A 22293-nucleotide genomic window follows, 5' to 3' on the forward strand; every position below is an offset into this window, starting at 1 on the left:
ACTGTAATCATTACACAAATGCACACACACAGACATATGGGCAATATAGAGATTTTATCTGTTGTCTTTTGATATAACGCTTCATGCAAACCAAAGTACATAAAGGACACTCCCACAACAATGGGCAGAGACGGGAGTCAAACCCCCCACTTTGAAGGTGTGAGATGAGAGCACTACCCACTGAGCCACCACAACACCTCCCTCAGCCATTTTCATTAGTGCTATTCAATGCCACATGAATGTAACATTGCTGCGTAACACTCCTTAGCTTTCTGTAACCCTACGTTACAAACTAGGTTTACCCACAAGTAATCCCATTGTTTTGGTTTCAGTCATACTTCGTTGCGTGTGATGATCTTCAGGCAGTTAAGGGTTGGCATTGGGGAGGGGAGGGGGTGTTTATGTCATGAGAAGAGCTGAAATGCAAGCTGAAATGAAGATATTATTTGAAATTCGGTTCTCACCTGAAGTTATTCTTTTTTTGTCGCTGCTTTATTGGACTAGGAGATGCTCTGTGGCTGAAAGTGCTTCCTGTTTAATGTGGTTTTCTGTCTTTTGGTGGAAATTGAATTCTGTTACCTTCCCAGCACAATCTGCTGTGAGATAAAAATTTGCAGGTTAAAATATGTATGGGTATACAATAATAATAATAATAATAGTTGTTGATGATGATATTTTTGTCACATTGTGGGGACATCCCAGTTATGACAGCCTTAGCCGCAACCCAGCCCTAACCCTAACCATAAGCAAAGCCTTTTGGCATTTTTAGCTTTTTGATGGCAGTCAGAGATTGTTATAAAAACGGTTATCCTAGTGGAGACTGAAAAGGTGGTCCCCACAAGATAAAACGTTAGTTTTTTTTTATCACATTGTGGGGAAACGTGGTCCCCACAATGTAATCACTTTCAAAAATGCCCACACACCCACAGTCACCCATTCATATATTATGGGCAATGGTGACATCATCATCATCCCCCATTTTTCAGCTCTTTCGCCTTTAGTAGGGTGCAGGGGGTCTGGAGTCTGTCCCAGTCAATGCAAGGCAGGGGTCCACCCTGGATGGGATGCCATTCCATCGGCGTGATAAAAATAACAATAATTATGAACATCATCATAAACCGAATCTGTTTACGCTCAGCATTTTCTGCAAGGTTGCAGTTCGGGGAGAGTCGTTCCCACATCCACTTCCTGCTCTGATGGTTTCATTAGATGCATAGATCACAGGGAAGAGGTGCAGGCAACCCAGATCCTGGTTCTCTGTGGAGATGTGTTATGGATGGTCGTAGGCACATGATTATGCTTGCTCTGGCTTTCGCGACATGGCTGTCCCGCAGAGACACAGCTTGGGTGTTCCGGCTGGAGCTCCTGTTCATGCTGACACTCGCCCTGTGAGCTGGGATGCGTAGGAATCATTAACGGCGCCCCCCGGTGGTTGAACAGGGCTGGCTACGGCCAAGCCCACCGTCGTTAATTCAGCCTGGAAACAGGGAGGTGCCGCTGGTCTATGCTTGCGTCAAGATCTCCTCTCTCCAGGCTTGGGGGCTCTTTCAGACCTGCCCTCAGCCCTCACCCCAAACCTCCGCCCCCCTGTGCCCCCCCCCCCCCCCCCCCCCCCCCCCCAGCCCCTGGTCCCCTTTTCCATGTACACTGTCTCCCTCTTAGCGGCACACCTTTTCTGTTAGTTCTCCCTGGCCATCTTGGTGACAGCAGTTGCATTGTGAGTACTGTGCTCAACCTCGGTTTCTACTGGAGCAGTTTAAGAAAAAGCACATTTTGTAGTGAAGCCAGGAGCGACACAATTTGCGATTTCTGTTCGATTGTACCGGGTTTACAGAAAGGTTTCTGTGTTTATTTTCACTGTCAGTCTTCCTCTGTGTCTTGTCACCATTTCTTGTCGTTCGTTGCTGTAACTGCACCAGTGCTTCCCCTCTTTATTCCCATGATCTCCACATAGTATGGCACCACTTGCATATTTTATCTTCTACTTCTCTTTTTCACCCCCTACTTTACAACTCATCTCAATAAATCATTCTCATTGGCAAACTTCCCCCCCCTTCCGTCAAACCAGTCTCCTATCTTCTAGATCCTTCTCTTTTCTTTGTCTTACTGTCCCTTTCCTTTTGACTCTTGCACATAAACTTCCATCCCTATCCTTGCCATCCATCTTATCGGCCCCTCAATGCCTATTAATTTTCCCCACCGTCTCTTTCTGCCCCCCCCACCACCCACGTGGCCTCCGTCTCTCAGCAATCAGACAGGGGGGGAAACTGGGATCTACATCAAGCGTTGTTGTAAGGGCTTCTGCATCGACATCCTGAAGAAGATCGCCAAGTCAGTCAAGTTCACCTATGACCTCTACCTGGTGACCAATGGGAAGCATGGAAAGAAGATCAACGGTACTTGGAATGGCATGGTTGGGGAGGTTGGTTTTTTTCTTCTTCTGTTGTTTAAATCTCCCACAGTATACCACCCCCCCCCCCCATTTAACAGCTGATGGAAGGAATGTTTTTTTTTATTGGTATTAAAATCAAATAGTGGAAAAATGCTACTGAATCCCCCAAGATTAAGATGAGTAATTTAGATGTTCAGCTTTAGACACAAACGAATACGTGCTCATTCTGGGGAGCAAAATCCTAAATTAGGATATTTAATATAAATGAGTGTGACTTGCATCACGCTGCAGAAACGGCCCTGCAGAAAATGGCTGAATGGAGGGAATCACTTTGCAGTCTGTGGTGATTGAATTAAACAGCAAAGTTAATATCCTGGCACTTCCTTGGTCGTGCTGTTTTATTGTGAGATCACAGTGGAGTAGGGAGTTTTGCCTGTCATGTCGGAGGAGTGGCTAAATTAACACGCTCTTATCAAAGTGTAAAATATCGGACAAATTAATTCGAAGTGGGATTGACAGGGAATAGATAAGAGGCAATTTTAGATAGGAAGGTAAGGAGCCTTTCATTTTTGCAGAGACGGTCTCTAAACTTAGACTCACCTAAACGTTCGCAACTCAAGTCGGTCTGTCCTACTTTAGTTCAGGGCTGAAGGGCTCAGGTATTAACAGCTGAATATACCTGTAGATGGGGGGGAGCTCTGTAGCTCTGTGGCTTCAGAAGGGCGGGGGCTGGAGTATCTATTTCCAGCAGTGTTGACCTACTGCTGTAACCCACTTTCCCTTCCCCTGTTTCCTTATCCACAGTGTTGTGTCCGCCTCTGTTTGTCAGTATTTGGAGACTGTTGGGTGACCTACCTCTTCCGCCTGGATTCCTCTCCCCCCCCTTTTCTCTCTCTCTCTCTCTCTCTCTCTCTCTCACTCACAGGTGGTGTTGAAAAATGCCCATATGGCAGTGGGCTCCCTCACCATCAACGAGGAGAGGTCAGAGGTCATCGACTTCTCTGTACCCTTCATCGAAACGGGTATCAGTGTCATGGTCTCCCGTAGCAACGGCACTGTGTCTCCCTCGGCCTTCCTGGGTGAGCCACTCACGCCCGTACATGTGCATGCACACAGACACACACATACACAGACCTATAATCATATCTTTGTGGGGACCGCACATTCATTTCTATGGGAAAAATATTCTAACTGTGACAACCGTAACCCCTACCCAGCCCTAAGCATAACCATAAGTAACCAAATAAAATACAAATCTTTTGGCAATCCTGGTTTTTTGATTGCAGTCACGAATTTTTAGAAAATTGGAAACTGGAAAAAAACAGGTCCCCACAAGGTAAGGTATACCTGAACCACACACACAGTATGTATTTCTTCAACCTGTCATTCTTTTTTTTACAGTACAGTGTGAGCTAGGACAAGCTGGTCAATGTATTAACCCCCCCCCCTCCCCGTTTCGCTGTCCCCCCAGAGCCCTTCAGCGCTGATGTGTGGGTGATGATGTTCGTGATGCTGCTCATCGTGTCAGCCGTGGCCGTCTTTGTGTTTGAGTACTTCAGCCCGGTGGGGTACAATCGCTGTCTGGCAGATGGGAGAGGTGAGAACGCACGATGAGAAGGCCGGGCCACCGCCCGCCACCCTCGTCATCTGGAACACATTCACACGAAACCCCACGCACCCCGCGCCTGCCAGGGTGGGTGCGGGAGAGCCGGGGCAGGGGGGGACACACATGCACACACACAGACGCACACACACACACACACACACACACACACGATGAGGGGGCAAAAGCCTGTCCTGCAGGCTGACGTTAGCTTCAAAACATCTCAAACGTACTCATTCATCCGGTCCGTTGCATCCAAGTGAACCATTTCTGATTTTGGCTGATTTTGATTTGACATAATTGTCGAACATCTTGTGTACGTTTCACTTTAATGATTCCTGTGATTGTGCCAATGCATGAAACGGACGGCCCGTAGCCACAGCAACCCCTGTGTCCAGCATCGACTTGGTAGATGAACTCTTTGGGCTTGTCAGGGATATTCTAAATGATGAGTGTAACGCTGAAAACCTCTGGCAAGCTGAGACGGGTGACAGATTGCACTAATGAGCGACAGTTCAGCCAACATGAAGCCTCCCTGGTATGGAAAAAAAAAGTCAGAGCCCTGAAAATATTTCTTCACTTAATTAGAGGCAACCGAGTGGAAATGATCTCAGCCGAGTGTTTTGGAAAGCATTATCAATCCTTAAGCTGGCGATCAATACCTCTCGATATTGTTTGTGCTGCACTGTGTATCCCTTTCGCGTGAGATCGAGCACATTGTCGATCTGAATCCTGCTTTGCTTAATTTCCAGCAAGCGACACTCCTGCCTAATCGTCTTGCTTTGTGATTAACAGAGATGAAGATGAGGGTTAAACACATGGGTAGTTTTTTTCGAAGCCTGTTTACTTTATAACTCCCTGTTGATCTCCCTGCACAAAAAATGCAGCTTTTTTTTTTGCGGCTACCGTAACATATATGTGAAATACTTTTGACTTGCGCTGTTATTTAATCACTGAAAATGATGGCAGCACCGTCCAACACTCCGCTGCCAATTTTCGTTCCCGATGCTTTACATTCGGGTCCCACACCGTGTGACGGCCAACCTGGTGCACTGATGAGGCCCCCCTTTCTCGTTCCCCTTCCTCTCTTCTCCAACCACCCCCTCCCCCAGAGCCTGGCGGTCCCTCCTTCACCATCGGCAAGGCCATCTGGCTGCTCTGGGGCCTGGTCTTCAACAACTCTGTCCCCGTGCAGAACCCCAAAGGCACCACCAGCAAGATAATGGTGTCCGTCTGGGCCTTCTTCGCCGTCATCTTCCTGGCCAGCTACACTGCCAATCTGGCTGCCTTCATGATCCAGGAGGAGTACGTGGACCAGGTCTCCGGGCTGAGCGATAAAAAGGTATACAGCGCCCCGCTAACCCCGGTAGCGGTTGCCACCTGTCCATGTCTGGGAGAGGCTACGCCGACCTCTCTGCTCAGCCACATGCTCTCCAGCCCCATGACTATAAAAGTAGGCCTGTGACGCCTCTCAGGTTTCCCCGTCTGCTCTAAGTTGACAGTCGCTCCACCTTCATGTGTCCTCAGTTCCAAAGGCCCAACGACTTTTCTCCGCCGTTCCGCTTCGGCACAGTGCCCAATGGCAGCACGGAGAGGAATATCCGGAACAACTACAAAGAGATGCACAGCTACATGGTGAAGTTCCACCAGAAGAATGTGGATGAGGCTCTGCAGAGCTTGAAGAGTGGGTAAGGGTGCAGGCCTGGCCACAGAATTAGCTTTGTTTGGGTGCCTGTTACATATTGATATTACACACACAGAAATGCAAGACACTTGTATCTCATTGATGCCTTGTATCCCAAAGAGTATCTTAACGTGCTACCTAGCAGAGCAGATCGTAGTCTCTCTTAAGATCTATGAGACATGGCCATTATTGGGTGGGTTGTCCACTGGTTAATGATATGGGTCCATAAACCAAAAGGGAGACTGGTGCGTCCTTCAAGGTACCTAACCTGCAATCACTCCATTACAAACGTTCATGTTGGGAAAATGTAAAATCCTCTTGGCCAACTGAGATGACAATCCTAAGACCATTATTGGTGCATTTGCTGAACCAAAGACAAACTTTGGAGTCCCTCTGACATGAATACACCCTCATTTCCGGGCTCGTTCCTCCCTCTCTGGTCAGCAAACTGGACGCTTTCATCTATGACGCGGCGGTGCTCAACTATATGGCCGGAAGAGACGAGGGCTGCAAACTGGTGACCATCGGCAGCGGCAAGGTTTTTGCCTCGACTGGATATGGCATCGCCATACAGAAAGACTCAGGCTGGAAGAGACAAGTCGACCTGGCCATACTTCAGCTCTTTGGAGATGGTACGGCTGGAGTTACCTGTGTCTCCCCTGTACCATTCAGCCTCTCTTTGTTTTCCTGTTTTAACAAGCGTGCAATTGCTATAGATCCTGATTAGAGGTGACAGGGTGACCTAACCATGTTGAGAAGGCCTGGGGGGATGTGTGTATGTGTCCACAATATGTTTGTGAAAATCTGGCCTTCAGTTCATTGCCGCATTGCCGCTGTTCCCTTTATTAAATGTTCGGGGTCCATGCAGAGGGAAGCTAGGGAAACATCTGTCTAGGTAAAGCCCATAGACTACTAGGAAAATGGCTGGAGATTAGTAAGTGTTAATAATGACAGGTTTAAAGAGAAGGATCTTTTTAATTTTGTTCATGAAGGCAAGAGTCATTATCCTGCAGGTTGAGATACATAATCCAGGAAAGGAAGATCGATGGAACGAGGCTGGGAGTATATGTCATGCTCAGTGCATAAATTATGACAGGTGTCAAAAGTTATAATCCCTTACTCTGTTCGATGTGGATTTGACTTTGATACTGTGTGGCGTGATTTTTGATTTAAATGATGGAGTCTTCTCAAGCGTTCATAAGGTCGGCTGAGAAATATTACACAAGCTTTACAGAAATTAAGAAAGGAAACGTCACTGGACACTTCTGCAAAGTTATTTGTGTGTTTTAGTAAAATGAATCAATTTTATATGTGCCATTGCAGACCACTTTTATGTAGGTGGTGTTAATATGGTATAGTTAGTTTCTAATTAATAATAATTTTTCTTAGGCATGTTCTGTCTTCCATAATTGCTTATCCAGTACAAGGTGCTGATGATGTTTACTTATGCGTACGCTTAAAATGCACTTTCACTTTACATTTAATATTATTTAACATTAAAATATATTCTTCTGTTTAATGTCTGTTCATTGAGCATGGGAAAATAATATTTCAAACAAATGTAGCTGAACAGAATTCTGTATTGACTTGGAGACAATCCAATTTAAACAATTTAAATGGAACCTGCAGTCTCCCAGTGGTGACCACTTGGAATTCCGTGCTCAACATATTTAAACTGAGCACAAGATAAATTAAGGGAAGACTCTCCGACTGCCTCTCACTTGAGTCAATGACATTTATTGAGTCAAGAAAATGGATAGTTAGCAAGCACTTGATAGGCTAATACATAAGGATAATAGAGTATGGGTGACGTTTGAGACAACGAAGGCATTCTGAAGATTTCTGACCTTTTTTGGTGGGCCCGGTTTCTTTATATTCAGAAAATAACACATGATAATATTGGTGTTTTTGTCTGTGATATTGAATTATAGGTACAACATAAACACCATTCTCTGTAAATGGTTTGTTCCTGATTAAGTACAAAAGCCTAGGGTATTGTACAGGAGCTCAGGTTTTCATATATAGCGCTGCCTTTTCTGGGAGCATCGATTTTCAGTTTCGTTTCAGCTTACTGGGCAGTTTACATTGACCATTTTGGTGCAAGGCTTCCAGTACTCCAGTCAAATTCCTATTAGACACCATTAATAAGTAAAAAGGTTTTAATTTAAAAAAATTGTGAATTTGTTGTAGGATGCGTTTCTCCTTCGGAGGCCTGCAGTGTTGCCAGAGCCTTTACGTTACGCTTCAGCCTCAGTCTGCCACCACGTCGCTCCGCTTGGTCAAGGACACATTTTGGTTTGTTCTCTTTAGCTTGCGAATTTGCTCAGCAAACTTTGTATGTGTGTTTTTCCGGCTTTTCCTCCTCCTGGGCCCCATTCCGGTCTCGGGCTGGGCCAGGCCTGTTAAACATACGCAGTATAGATCACAAAGGACGCCTTCAGCATCGCAAGGCCCACTTTCCAAATTCCAAAGCAGCTGCACTACTTACACGACCGTGTGGCTCCTGATGCGACAAAAAGCAATTTCAGGGCTGTTTAGAGCCCATTGATCAGCATCAGAACAATGACCAGATGTGATGCTGTGGAGGATGTCGAAAGATTTAAGGGTCTGGAGGTGTCCAGAAGCGATGGACCTGAGGTCAGAGTCTCTCCGGAATAAATGCAGGCCTCTGATCAGGAGCAGTGGTGTAGACTAGAAATGACAGTACAGGGAGAGGCGGGAGAGCAGTCGGCCAGTGTGGAATGGGAGGATTCAGGAAGGAGTGACCAGTCAGCCAGTGTAGAATGGGAGGATTCAGGAAGGAGTGACCAGTCAGCCAGTGTGGAATGGGAGGATTCAGGAAGGAGTGACCAGTCAGCCAGTGTAGAATGGGAGGATTCAGGAAGGAGTGACCAGTCAGCCAGTGTGGAATGGGAGGATTCAGGAAGGAGTGACCAGTCAGCCAGTGTAGAATGGGAGGATTCAGGAAGGAGTGACCAGTCAGCCAGTGTAGAATGGGAGGATTCAGGAAGGAGTGACCAGTCAGCCAGTGTAGAATGGGAGGATTCAGGAAGGAGTGACCAGTCAGCCAGTGTAGAATGGGAGGATTCAGGAAGGAGTGACCAGTCAGCCAGTGTGGAATGGGAGGATTCAGGAAGGAGTGACCAGTCAGCCAGTGTAGAATGGGAGGATTCAGGAAGGAGTGACCAGTCAGCCAGTGTGGAATGGGAGGATTCAGGAAGGAGTGACCAGTCAGCCAGTGTAGAATGGGAGGATTCAGGAAGGAGTGACCAGTCAGCCAGTGTAGAATGGGAGGATTCAGGAAGGAGTGACCAGTCAGCCAGTGTGGAATGGGAGGATTCAGGAAGGAGTGACCAGTCAGCCAGTGTAGAATGGGAGGATTCAGGAAGGAGTGACCAGTCAGCCAGTGTAGAATGGGAGGATTCAGGAAGGAGTGACCAGTCAGCCAGTGTAGAATGGGAGGATTCAGGAAGGAGTGACCAGTCAGCCAGTGTAGAATGAGAGGATTCAGGAAGGAGTGATCAGTCAGCCAGTGTAGAATGAGAGGATTCAGGAAGGAGTGACCAGTCAGCCAGTGTAGAATGAGAGGATTCAGGAAGGAGTGCGTGAAGAGCTACAGGGTGCTGACGAGGATGCAGGATTCGGCAGATGGTAGATAACAGACACTGGCAGGTGTGATTTACTGATGTGTTCTGAGGATGTGTTGTTGACATTTGATTGAAACTTTGGATCAGGGATTCTTAATCATAAGTGTTTGCTGGTTGGGTCTCAGCTGAACACTTAACCTTTCAGATTTATCTAAGGAATTTCATAAAGGAAGTGGAATATCCAAATCATAGACTGTACAGGCTAGGATTAGGATCTGCGTGATAGGCCCCAGGGCCCAAGGGAAGCTTATCGAGTCTGAATTTATGCCTCAGTTTCATATAACAGGTAACCTGACATATTTGGATTAAGAAAACAAAAGAGAAAAAAACTTTTTAAAAATCATATTAACCTTCTAGAATGAAAATGTTTACATTAACTGCATTTTCAGTCAATGGTACAAATGAAGTTAATGCCTTGATTTTTATTTTTCTGGTTTGTTTTTCAAAATATGCCAAATTTTTGTTTTCTGAGAAAATGGTGTTCGCACTTAAAAACAAAGATTGGATGTTGGGACAGTGTGCGGCAGCCCTCTTTACATTTTGTGGTACAGTATGTACCGTCACTGTTGTTATATTTAAGGTTATTTACTTTTTAATGTTTTTATATTTTGTTTTCATTGACAATAAAATTAATTAGCCCTGGCTGAACTATTGATTGCCACAAATGGCACAATATGACATAAATCCGTATGTCATCTAGGCTTCATTATGGTTTATTTTTTTTTTATGATTTAATCATGTTTCAATTGTTCCTAGTGCGTCAAGTAATCAAGTGAGAGCTTGATTAATCTAAATTGAGCTTAGCACTAATTTAGTATTTGTTTGTTTGGCAAATGATCAAATAATGAGAACATACTTAAGAGAAAAAAAAACTCTGAAACTTTTCTGTTTTGTAATGATTAATCAGTGATTAATTGAAATAATGAACACAGGAAGCTATTACTAATTTTAATGGGAGATCTTATAAAACCAGTTGTCTACTTTATTCAAATTACAGGTAGGCCTTGACTCGAATTCTCAACTGCACGTCTGATTTTAAAGTGACTTGAGTGCCATATATGCTACATGTTTGCAGCAATGGCCCCGAATTTGGTTAGATAGCTACTGGTTCACGTCAGCCGTCTGAATGTAGGTCAGCCTGTGGTTGTTTAGCTTGTCTTAAGTGGGCACCGCTTGAAAATTTCAAAGTCATTTTGTCACACGCTGACAGCGACGCTTGCAGTACGGCCTAGTTACCGGTAGCTGATGTGCTTTGGCAGCGACGGCGGGTTAAGCTCGACGCGTACAGGCGCACAGTGGGAGCTTCTGAAAGACGTCACGTTGAGGCCCATTTTACTTTACACCCCTCACTGCCTCCCGAAAAGGTGCCAGATCTTTATTCCGCGTATTTCTTTTTAAGGGTTCCAACGTGTGCCTTGTAGAGCCAACATGTTTCCAGGGTTGCTTGCTCTCGCAAATAGAACATGACTTTAATGGATCTGCTTTTTATTACAATGCGTCATTCTGGCAAATGCGCAAATAGCTTTTTTCTCTTTTAACTTGTTTTTCTTTTATTCTTCTCTCCTTATTACCCATCATGCACCCTTTCATGTGACACACTTACTACCCCTTTCGCTCTCTACACTTTCATCTCCTTCCTCTCTACTCTTCCTCCCGTTCCCTCAACCTTTTCCATCAACTTGTCCACGTTCTCTCCTGCCAACCTCCGATTGCATCCTCTCTCCCGTCTCCCATGCCCCCCCCTCCCCCCCTCCTCGGCCTTCTGCTGCCTACGCTCAGGTGAGATGGAGGAGCTGGAGGCTCTGTGGCTGACGGGAATCTGTCACAACGAGAAGAACGAGGTGATGAGCAGCCAGCTGGACATCGACAACATGGCGGGGGTCTTCTACATGCTGGCGGCCGCCATGGTGCTCTCGCTCCTCACCTTCATCTGCGAGCACCTCTTCTACTGGCAGCTGCGCTTCTGCTTCATGGGCGTCTGCTCCGGCCGGCCAGGCATGACTTTCTCCATTAGCAGGGTGAGTTGTCCATGGAAACCCACAAGACTGGCTGCTTCGCTGTTTTCCCACACAGCACTACGCGAGATTAAAGAGAACACAAATTCCTTTGACAGACTCCAACGGATGACAAGGTCACATCAGATTACAGCTATTTTCAGTACTAAGACATTCGTAATTTTCTTTTTTTAGCCCTCATCACACTTTGGGTAGTTCCAAGCTAAAAACGTATCTAAAAATGGAGCTTCTTATAGCTACGGTAAACAGAGTTTCTGTGCTTTACTCTCGAATTGCTCGCCACACCACGGTGGAGAATGAGTGGTAATTGATAATGGATGTTAGGTTGCAGAAATGTGTTTAAAGATTCACACCGTGAATGTTAGGTTGCAGAAATGTGTTTAAAGATTCACACCGTGAATGTTAGGTTGCAGAAATGTGTTTAAAGATTCACACCGCAGCTGTCATGGATAACAACATGACTGTCGATTGTCACTCGCGTAGTTCTTGCATCATGAAATAATGCATTAGCCTCATTCCAGCAGAGGAATCCTGTATGTAAATGAATCCTTATCTCATCAGTCACCTTCCTGAAGTCGCTCCAGGCTTTGTAATAGCTAAAGAATATTGCTCTCAAATAAACTTCAGGGGAAGGCAAACTTTTGTTAATTTTTTTAAACTAAAAATAAAGCCTTGGGACATGCATTCATTATCTTGATTATCTGTTAGTAAACAAAACAAAAAAAACAATAGGTAATTCTTTTGTTTTCCTGTAGCAGTGAAATTATGCTATATACCACGTGATACAATGGCAGATGCAAACAAAAGTGCTAAAATGATCTATTATTGATGGTGATTATTAATTGATTATTAATGTCTTTTTAATTTCCTTTCACAAAAACGGAACCCCGGTCGCGCTTTATGGCAGTGGTGTGTGGTTCAGCAGGGTGCCTGTGATCAGAAGGGAGCTAGTTTGAATCCCATTCTTGATGGAGTGGTGATGTTGCTCTTTGGATCCAGTGCTGCTGGATGGCCGGCCCTGTGCACTGTCCACAAGCTTTGCTCTCCTGTCTAAAACTGACACATTCCAAGGTACCTGCTCTCATACTTGTGGAAAGGGTGAATAATTCAGGGCTGGGGATAAGCCAATGAGATTCAACAATGGCACTCAGGAAAAGCCAAAGAGACTGACCAACATCACCTAATACCAGCCAATGAGACTGACAGGCATCACCTAGGACCAGCCAATGTGACTGACCGACATCACCTAGGACCAGCCAATGAGACTGACCGACATCACCTAGGACCAGCCAATGAGATTGACCGACATCACCTAGGACAGCCAATGAGATTGACCAACGCATATAAAGGCAATGATCTGTGACCCTGACCAGAATAAGTGGCTACAAGATTGAGAGATAGATAAAGGGCAAGAGATGGGGTCAATGCAGGTCAGTGCCTTGCAGCAGGTCCTCTGGCTCAGTGAGCCGTGCAGTAGTGCCTACAATGATGGGTGACTGATATCAGCCGCACCCTCCCCCCCCATCCTGACTTGCTGTTTACCTCTAAGTTTCATGGGATCATCATCATCATCATTAGTAACCAGTCTGCAGTTTTTATTTCGACACCTCAAAAATCGAGGGAGCTTCTAACAGCTCAGTTCTGCGGCACTGCGACCGTGTCTTATGTGTGCTACGATATCAGTCCACGCACCTGGACTGTCAGAAATGAAAGCGAAAACTCACTGGTGAAGACTAACTGCATTAACCTCGGTTATGCTGCCGGAATGCATGACTCATCCAATCGGTACATGGGATCAAGTCATCAACATCCAGACTTACCCCCCCACAATGTTAAGGTGGGTGGTGTTTCCCACACCTCCCACCCTCGTTGTTTTTAATATACAAACTCGATGCAAATTAGGAAGAATCATTGCGCCGAGATTACGACTGTCCTTCACGTTAACCTCAACGTCAGCCATCTTAACACTGGCTGGGAGAGAAAATGGTCAGGGAACAGGTGTTTAGTGAGCTGCCCTCCAGCGTTTTTGGTTACAAATTGATTTTATGCTTCGGTAAAATGCTGAAGTAATTTATATGAGCCGAAATGGTCTTTTTTCGCTATGATGATCCACCACACTCACACCAGTGGTTGGACAGATGGAGACGACAGTGGGTGAGACATAAAAGTCATGAAGAGGGTGCTGGGATACAGACTGGACTGTCAGAATAAAAAGTTGCAAAAATAAACAGGGGAGAGTAAAATACCAGCATAAAGAAGTTCATGTGAAAAACTTTTATTCTGAGACAGCGGTGCTGTTAAACACTCAATTCCCAAAATAGAATCATTTGACTTTCCGCTTGTCTGTGCATATTTACCTACAGTCCTTCTGGAATGTTTCCGATTCAGCCAGTCTTGATTTTTTTTAAACCGGTCCCTTAGTCTTAGTGTCTGTTTATTTCTGGTGCCAGTGGTACCTACATACTTGATTTTGTGTAAAGAAGCAATTTTAGGAGTAAAGAAGTTCACAGGAACATCTTTTGTAGTTGCAGTTTACTTGATGTACCTAAAATTAAAATGAAGAGGCAGGATTGCACGGAATAATTTTAAACCCATTGATTAAAATTATTGATTGGCAGTTAAAACCATGCCCTTACAGCATCTCTGTCATTATCAATCATTTACCCAGGCCCCCATCCAAAACTCCAAGAGCTTTTCTAAAAGCACTGTCAGTCTGAGTCCACGCTGTCAGTAGAATATATATTGTATTAATTAGCTTGTCTTGCTCAGTGCAGTACTTAATGTACTGCAGAGTGCGTCCCATTTGCTCGCTGATCTCTCTGTCTCATCTCTCCACCCCTCGTATAAAACAGGGCATCTACAGCTGCATCCACGGGGTCCAGATCGAGAAGTCCAAGTCACCCCTGAACTCACCCTCGACTACCATGAACAACACGCACTCCAACATCATGCGCTTGCTCCGCACGGCCAAGAACATGACCTCGATCTCAGGGGCCAATGGCTCTCCGCACAGCGCGTTGGACTTCATTCGCCGCGAGTCGTCTGTCTACGATATCTCGGAGCACCGTCGTAGCCTGGCCGGACACTCGGACTGCAAGCCCCCCTACCTGCCCGAGGACAACATGTTCAGTGACTACATCAGCGAGGTGGAGAGGACGTTCGGGAATATGCCGTTGAAGGATAGCAACTTGTACCAGGACCATTACCTGCACCATCACCAGGGCTCGGGACCTGGGATGAATCTGGGCCTGACTGGCCCCCCTCCCAACAGACCACATAGCCTGGGGAGTGCCAGTTCGCTGGAAGGTGGTCTGTTTGACTGTGACAGCTTAGGAGGAGGGGTGGCGCCCATATTCACCACACAGCCCCGTGCCTCACTGACACACAGGAACAATAGCAAATTCGACCTCATCGTAGGACACACCCCATCTACCGGTCAAGGGTTCAAGCAAGACATTTACGGGAAGTTTTCCTTCAAAGGTGGGGCGTCCAGCTCTGGCTTCATCGCCGGACATGACCGGTACTGCGGGGGAGGCGGCGGCGGTGGTGACGATGGCAACATCCGGTCGGATGTGTCGGACATCTCCACGCACACGGTCACCTATGGCAACCTGGAAGGGAATGCCAAGAGACGCAAGCAGTACCGAGACAGCCTGAAGAAGAGGCCTGCATCGGCTAAGTCCAGACGCGAGCTGGATGAGATCGAACTGGGGTACCGACGACGCGCCCATCACCTGTCTCATCACCATTACCATGGGCCCGCGATACACCGATCGGCCTCCCCGCCCCTGCTGCCCCTGGAGCAGAACTCGCAAAGAGGGGGAGGGGGCCCTGCTGGCAACTGCTCATCGTACCTGTTCCGCGACAAAGAGAACCTGCGAGATTTCTACCTGGACCAGTTCCGCCCCAAAGAAGGAATACCCCAGTGGGAGCATGTGGATTTGACGGATGTGCCCGGCGGGGGTGGAGGAGGCAGGCTTGCTGGTGGAGGTGGGGGCAACAGTGGAGGAGGAGTCAGTGGTGGCGGTGGGACCAACTGCACAAGTCTGGTGGCGGTGGATGATTTCCTGAAAGGGAAAGGTAAGAAGGTAGAGGGTAAGAGCGGCACGCCCACTCCAGTGCAGCAAACACAGACATGCTGGGAAAAGAATGTGACTGGGATTGGGGGCGGAGGGCTGGCGGGGGGAGACTGGGAGTGTCGAAACTGCCACAGCTGTGGGACCAAGCCGGTGCCTTTGCACAGCGCTGGGGGGAGTGGGAGCTTCTCAGGGGGTGGAGGTCCATGTGCCGGGGGAGGCGGCGGCGGGAACAGTGCTGTTTCCGGGCGGCCCAGTTCGGCGTGTGTGCGGTGCGACTCGTGCAAGAAGACCGGGAACTTGTATGACATCAGTGAAGACAACAACCCTCTTTTGGAACCGCTGGGTGGCAAGTACGAGGGTGGAAAGGGGGTACTGATGAGCAGCGGCAGCGGGGCGGGCGTCCAGTCGCAGACTCAAGTGCAGCGGCGCAAGCCGGGCTTGGGCGGCAAAGTGTTGCGGAGGCAGCACTCGTACGACACGTTCGTAGACTTGCAAAAGGAGGAGGCCAGCGCGATGGGGATGGGGCCCGGGGGTATGGGACGCGGCATGGGAGGAATGCTGCCCCAGCCGAGGAGTGTGAGCTTGAAAGACAAAGACCGTTTCATGGAGGGTCCAAGTCCCTACGCCCACATGTTTGAGAGGCACGGGGGATCGGAGCGAGAGAGGGACCGGGACCGGGACCGGGACCGGGATCCGTTGTTTTTTGGTGACCGGGGAAAAAGTGGGTCCTCCTTTGGGCTGTTTCGAAGTGCAGATGGGGGTGGTTTCCATCGTCGGTCCTTTGGGGAGAGGGACAGCAGGGACAGAGAGAGGGGGATGATGAGTGGTGACGGAGGTGGGGGACGTGGAGGAGGGATTGGGACATACTCCCTGTCCAAGTCCCTCTACCCAGATAAAGTCAACCAAAACCCCTTCGTTCCAACCTTCGGTGATGACCAGTGTCTGTTACATGGTGCCAAATCGCACCATGTCAAAAAGCAACAGCAGCAGCTCATGAGATCCAGAAGTGGAGAATGGAATGACTTGAGGAGCTCGATGGGGGCGACCTCCTTCTTGCCGACTTCTGCCACGGGAGGGGTGATGTCCAATATGCCCACCAGGCTCCCCAAAGAAGTCAGCTTGGGTGGAATTGGGGGACCCCTAGGGAACCACCACGGAGGCCCCACCAACAACAAGCTCCTGCAAACAAGGGAGAGCCTTGGGGGAGGGCAGACACAGAGGCCATTCAACGGCTCCAGCAATGGGCACGTATACGAGAAGCTGTCTAGTATTGAGTCTGATGTGTAACAGGACTGGGGGGGGGCGGGGGGTAGGAGCGGATGTGCGAATGTGGCAATGACAGGGAATGAAGGAATTGTTAAGCACCATCTGCAGGGGTGGAGGGGCACAAAAGATGATCTTGAATGCTGGGAGAGGACCGAGCAGCCAGACAATGGAATATACCTGGAGATACATGCAGATAGGAACCTGCTGAAATGTTACCATGAAATATGTGACACTGGGAAGACTCACCCATGAACATGGCCTCAGGTACTGACGGAGTTAAAAGATGGAAGAACACCAGGCACAACTGGTGGAACTGTCTTGGACATGTGTTTACTCTGCACTTCTCTGCTCTTCACATCTTCCTTCTTCTCATCTTCCACTTCAAAACACCAAAACAGACAGTTTCTCCTGACCCTGGTTAGCTGTGGAAATCCAATTATAACTCAAAAACTACAGGGTAAACTGACAATAATTAAGTGACTAGCATTGTTAATACAGTAAATTGAGTATAATAACAATGTTTTATTAAAATAGCTTTCAGTTGTGTGTTTATGGAGATATTTTATGCTGTTCAATATTTGTAGGAAATTCTTTGTTAGCCGATATAGCAGGAAGCTCATATTCAATTGAAACCGAGTAGCTGTTAGAACAACATTATGGGGTTTCCTGTTATATTTTTATATTATTATTATTATTATTATGGTTATTATTAATGATCTGTGTTCAATTATTTATTTGCTTATTAGGAGTGTTGTGAAAGGTTGTGAAAGGCATGATTTGCACAGTACTGAACTGTACTTACGAAATTGTATCTTGTGGGACGTTTCATGGTATCTCAAATCTTATTGTCTGATAAATATCAGCAAATGTGTTGCTTTGCAGTGGGCTTAGGACATGTCATAGGTTGCTTACACAATCTGGTCGCGCGGAGCTGAGCTTGCTGTTGTCACTGGATAACGACGCAGTGGTTACACCCAGCAATTCATCTCTGCAAGATGAGTAGGGTTTAGAACGTCAAGTGGCGGACTGCTCAGAACTGTCTGAGAGATGACCTGGATCTGCAGAGCACTGTAGCACACATCAGCGTACAGGCAGGACACTTTAGCTCCGACACATTTTTACAATTCGCACGTTCTTTCCGAGTGACCAAAAAATAAAAACACAAGGTGCCACAGGAAGGAGCCCATTACTCTCTGAACCTCACGTCCGCTGACCCGAACGCGTGTTCCGCCCAAGCAGTTGGACTGAGATGTTGCGCATAGCACAGCCAGTGGCCCCGTGGGCTTCAAGCTAGCGTAAGCTGGATCGGACTGGATTTGGAGCTGAATCGGATTCGCCTCGAGCCTGCTTTTGTGTTTCATGTGTCCAGAGTGGGCTTTTAATACCAGGCGTTTTCAACATTCGTCTTTTTAAGGGCTGCCAGTGGAGTGAGGTGTCGATCTTAGCGCCACGCTCCAGCTGAAAACACATTTTCTTTTGCTTGGAGATCATCTCATGATGATTAAAAATAACCACATGTAGTGTCAGAAGTTCTCAAAATATGTGTTTGTAGATTTTAAAGCGAGGCAAATGGGAGGGGGTAAGAGTAATAGTAAATGTTGAGAAAACTAGTCATTGATAGATTAGTTAATCTGCATTGTTTTACCCCTTCTTCATTATCCTTTCCTCCATTTTCTGAAACCACTTGCCCTATTCAGGGTCATGGGGAGTCCAGAGCCTAAGGGTGCAAGGCAGGGAATGACCCAGGATGGGTTGCCGACCCATCGCAGGGCACACTCACACACCATTCATTCACACAGGTACACCTATGGGCAATTTGGTAACTCCAATCTCACCATGTTCTTGAACTATGGGGGGGGGGGAACCAGAGTACCCAGAGGAAACCCCACAACAACATGGGGAGATCATACAAACTCCCCACACGTGGAACCCTGGTGGAGACTTGAACTCAGATCCCAGCGGTCTGAGGCAACAGCGCTAACCACTGCACATGCCGCCCTCCTGTTTTCATTTTTTAAAAATGGAAATTTATTGCGCCTTGTATTTAAATCAGGGTCATTCCATTGTACTTTGAACTTATTTCGAAATATTTTCTCTCTCTGTTGTTGAAATTTTTTATACTACAAGTGTTTGGAACTTATGATGACCAAAAGTGGGATGGGAAGGAGGTGAGGGCATCTATTGTTCTAGTTTGATTGTGTGTTACCTTTGAGCTTGTGTATATAGAATCCTTTTCACTTTGCACAATAAGCAGACAGTCAGGATGTAACTTTCCATAGAGTGTTTTACACAAAATAAAAGGTCGAATAAATATGAAAAATATTTTAAAAATACAAAAAAGAAAAAAAAATAGAACATTATGGGTTTTATTGATACTATGGGTACTTTTGTTGGGATCACATTCCTTTATAATATGTTTTAACTTATTTTAAGACTGAACTTCATTGTTATAAAGAAATGATGGATTTGAATACAGCATTGTTGTGAAGTTTAGGAGTCACTGCAAAAAATCTATATATGAACATATATGTACAGGTGTAGGTCATATATCGATACATATATGCATCTATAAATATATGTATATATGTAACGCAAAAAGTATGGTCATATTTCATTTTGGTAAATTTAGTGAATTTGTGGCTTTATCCATAAATCAAGCACTTATTTATCCACTCTATAAGTGGCACCAGGCAGCAGGGATTATGGGATCCTGCGATTTGGGAATACTGACATATGCCCGTCTTCGGCGTGAAGTGCGAAAAGAGGACGCCTGCTGTGATTAGTGCTCTAATGACGTCACCGGGTCCACATGGCGGTCAGCGTGATTCCCAGTGTTTTCCTGGGTGTTCATGCAGACTTTAAGATTGTGTGCAATACACATCACCTGTTATGTCAATAGTTTATGGCAATCGTTTGTCATTTTACAAGTTATGTACTTATTATTTTCTTTTTTATCAATAAGAAATGTTTAAATTCCCATTTTTAAAAATCACCGTCAAACACTTTGGTAAATCTTTAGACAATCAGCTCTGGGAAATCTTGGGAATTTTTGTTGTTCATTCCAGACTGACATTTTAGTGAAAACTAATGGGTATGTGTGGTTATCTGTGCGACTGTGTTTGCTATTTCGGGAATGGCATCCGTTTGCAACTTTTTAAGCCTCTCTAAACATAAAGAGAGAAAGTGTAAGTGTGCGCGCGTGTGTATATGTATTGAGGAGAATTTGACAGCTGTTCTAATTGCATTTAAAGACACAGGCAGCGAAGCAGTTCTTGCTGTGTACCTCTTGAAACAACGTAAAGCTCACTGCAACGACTCACTGGCAATAGTTATGTGATTTTGCATTATGCTAGTGGTTTATTTCTTGTAATCTCACATCATACATCAATATCAACACTCCAGACATTGCCTGAATTATATTTTCATGATTACATTAATTACATTAATTACCTTAATGCCTGAAAGTCCCAGTGTCCCACATTGCAAAGACTACAACAGCACCATCTGTCTACATTTTTATTCGAGAGCTAAACAAGGCCTATAAACAAGGTCATATATTTAAGATTTGGACAACTCACGTCGTCATTCTCCTAAAAACATGAGAAAATGTTTGAGCTACAGGCAAAATGACAGGAAAAAATGTTTAGAGAGAGGAAAGTGGGTCAAATGTATATATAGCAATCTAGAACTGGCATAAGTGTGCGTGACGTCACATGCAGAGTACACAACGACACATAGTTTTATTAAGGACCGTTTGCAATTTTTATAATTCATTTGCAGTTAAAAACCTAATGTGCGGTGTTGTGTTTTGTTAGTATAGCTTTTACTTCTTTTTTCAGACGTGCGTGTGAAACGAGCTTACGGTAAACTGTATTTGAATTTTGAACATTAAGATACTGTACCAATAATAAAGCGAGAGAATAAATCATGCCATTTATATTGGTCGTTGGGAGGGAGGAGCTTTTATTTGATCTTTATTGTCATTTTGTCTTTTCACCGACTGTACGTTTTCAGTGCTGACGAGGCAAGCGGCGGGGTGCATTTTGCAATCCCTAATTACATTTTCTCCGACTGAGACTGTTTCTGTCTGCTGTCTTCTTTTTTCCTTGTGAATGGGTGAGAGGCAGGCACGTGCCTGCGCGTGTCAGAGGACATAAACGGTGGGTGAATGAGGAATCATGGGAAGGCTCAGTTTGTATTACTGTGTTTTGTGAGCCGGTATGTAAATAATCTCCCTTTACCTTTTAATAAAAATTATATAAAAGTTAGCAAAAAAAAAAAAAGTTCCTAGAAATTTGGGTAACATTTTATGGTCAAGAATTGTTGTGGAGAATGTTTTATAAAAATTAAAATGATCAAGTTACGTATAGTCTCTTATTGCGTTTATTAACAAATAAATGCGTTACAGTACAAACATGCAAGCACAAACACACCATATAGATGCAATAATTAATAGACCTATAGATGCCTGTCCTCAAATTAAGCAATGTTAATTGTAAGCTTTTCCTTGATTTTTTTGACAAGAGCCATTAGTCATATATATTTCTTCATTTCTTCCTTAATCTTTAAAATTTTGCTATACACTTCCATTAACTAACAGTAATTTTGGTGTATGATAAAAATACATCTCTCTCTCTTTCTTTGTACAAATGTTTAATTGTTAATTAAAAACCTCTAATATGATTATATATCTCTGCTTTTGCTCATCCTCCTCCTACCACTCTTCTGTCTCTCTCCTTTTTGATCTGTTCTTTTGAGGCTTTCCGTTTTGTCTCTGGCTACTATATACCCTCTTGATCCACCCACTCTAATGACTTTGCTAGATGGGAGGTAAATGTTCACCACATTTTATAAAAAGACATAAACCTTTTAATATACAACACAGTGCAAAAGTCAAAGAAAATTGCAAAATAAAGTTATCTGGGTTCTAAGTGTATATTTGCTTAAAAAGCAACACAATTTAACATTAGGGTATGCAAATTAAAAGTAACAATAAAAACCAACAAGAATTTCTTTTTCCCTCCAAAAAGTCACCGATGTCTGGTTGAATGGCTAGAAGACCACAGCTTCAGATCCCAAACCTCTCCTCGCACCCCAGCCGTTCCACGTATTCATTAAGTTTCACCACCAGCTCAATTAACTAATTAATTTAATTAGTTAAATGGCTTGATGAGGTATTGACTAGCCAAACATGCTAGTGGCCGAGTCAAAAAATGCATAGACGTATCGATTGCTGTAAACATTGGGGTGACTTCAGGAGAGGTTTTGAAATTAATAAGCTGACACACTTGGACAGACATAATAATATATTATATCAATGTGCAGATCATTTAAACATCATTTTCTTCGACTGCCTTAGACTTTTGCACTGTACTGTGTTTGCAGTGCTAATTTTGTTAGCTGGCTGCTATATCCTGAGCAGCTCACGGGGTAGGTAGCTTTGGGATGTTACACGTTGCCACGATAGGATGCTTTCCTACGGAAACAGCATCGTACTGCTGGGAATCTGCCTTCTGGTCGCAAGATTAATTTTCAAAAGCTATTTCTTCACCACAAGTATGCAATAACTCCAGTGCATATAATTGCCTGAGGAAGGATCGCCCCCTG

The 22293-nt window shown here is 45.3% G+C and overlaps 1 protein-coding gene across 10 annotated transcripts in view; it reads left to right on the forward strand.

Annotated features, from left to right (window-relative positions):
* grin2bb (glutamate receptor, ionotropic, N-methyl D-aspartate 2B, genome duplicate b) overlaps nt 1-21049 on the forward strand; it is a 64245-nt gene extending 43196 nt beyond the window's left edge. For all 10 annotated transcript variants that reach the window (XM_072712044.1, XM_072712045.1, XM_072712043.1 and 7 more), the window contains 8 exons: nt 2248-2422; nt 3318-3471; nt 3864-3989; nt 5108-5337; nt 5523-5683; nt 6124-6311; nt 11106-11344; nt 14194-21049. In XM_072712044.1, coding sequence (XP_072568145.1) covers nt 2248-2422; nt 3318-3471; nt 3864-3989; nt 5108-5337; nt 5523-5683; nt 6124-6311; nt 11106-11344; nt 14194-16707 — 3787 coding nt within the window. In that variant the 3' untranslated portion in view covers nt 16708-21049. The remainder of the gene's footprint in view (nt 1-2247; nt 2423-3317; nt 3472-3863; nt 3990-5107; nt 5338-5522; nt 5684-6123; nt 6312-11105; nt 11345-14193) is intronic.
* The last annotated feature ends 1244 nt before the right edge of the window (nt 21050-22293 follow it).

The sequence above is a fragment of the Paramormyrops kingsleyae genome, chromosome 5 (assembly GCF_048594095.1).
Source record: "Paramormyrops kingsleyae isolate MSU_618 chromosome 5, PKINGS_0.4, whole genome shotgun sequence".
Lineage (NCBI taxonomy): Eukaryota > Metazoa > Chordata > Actinopteri > Osteoglossiformes > Mormyridae > Paramormyrops > Paramormyrops kingsleyae.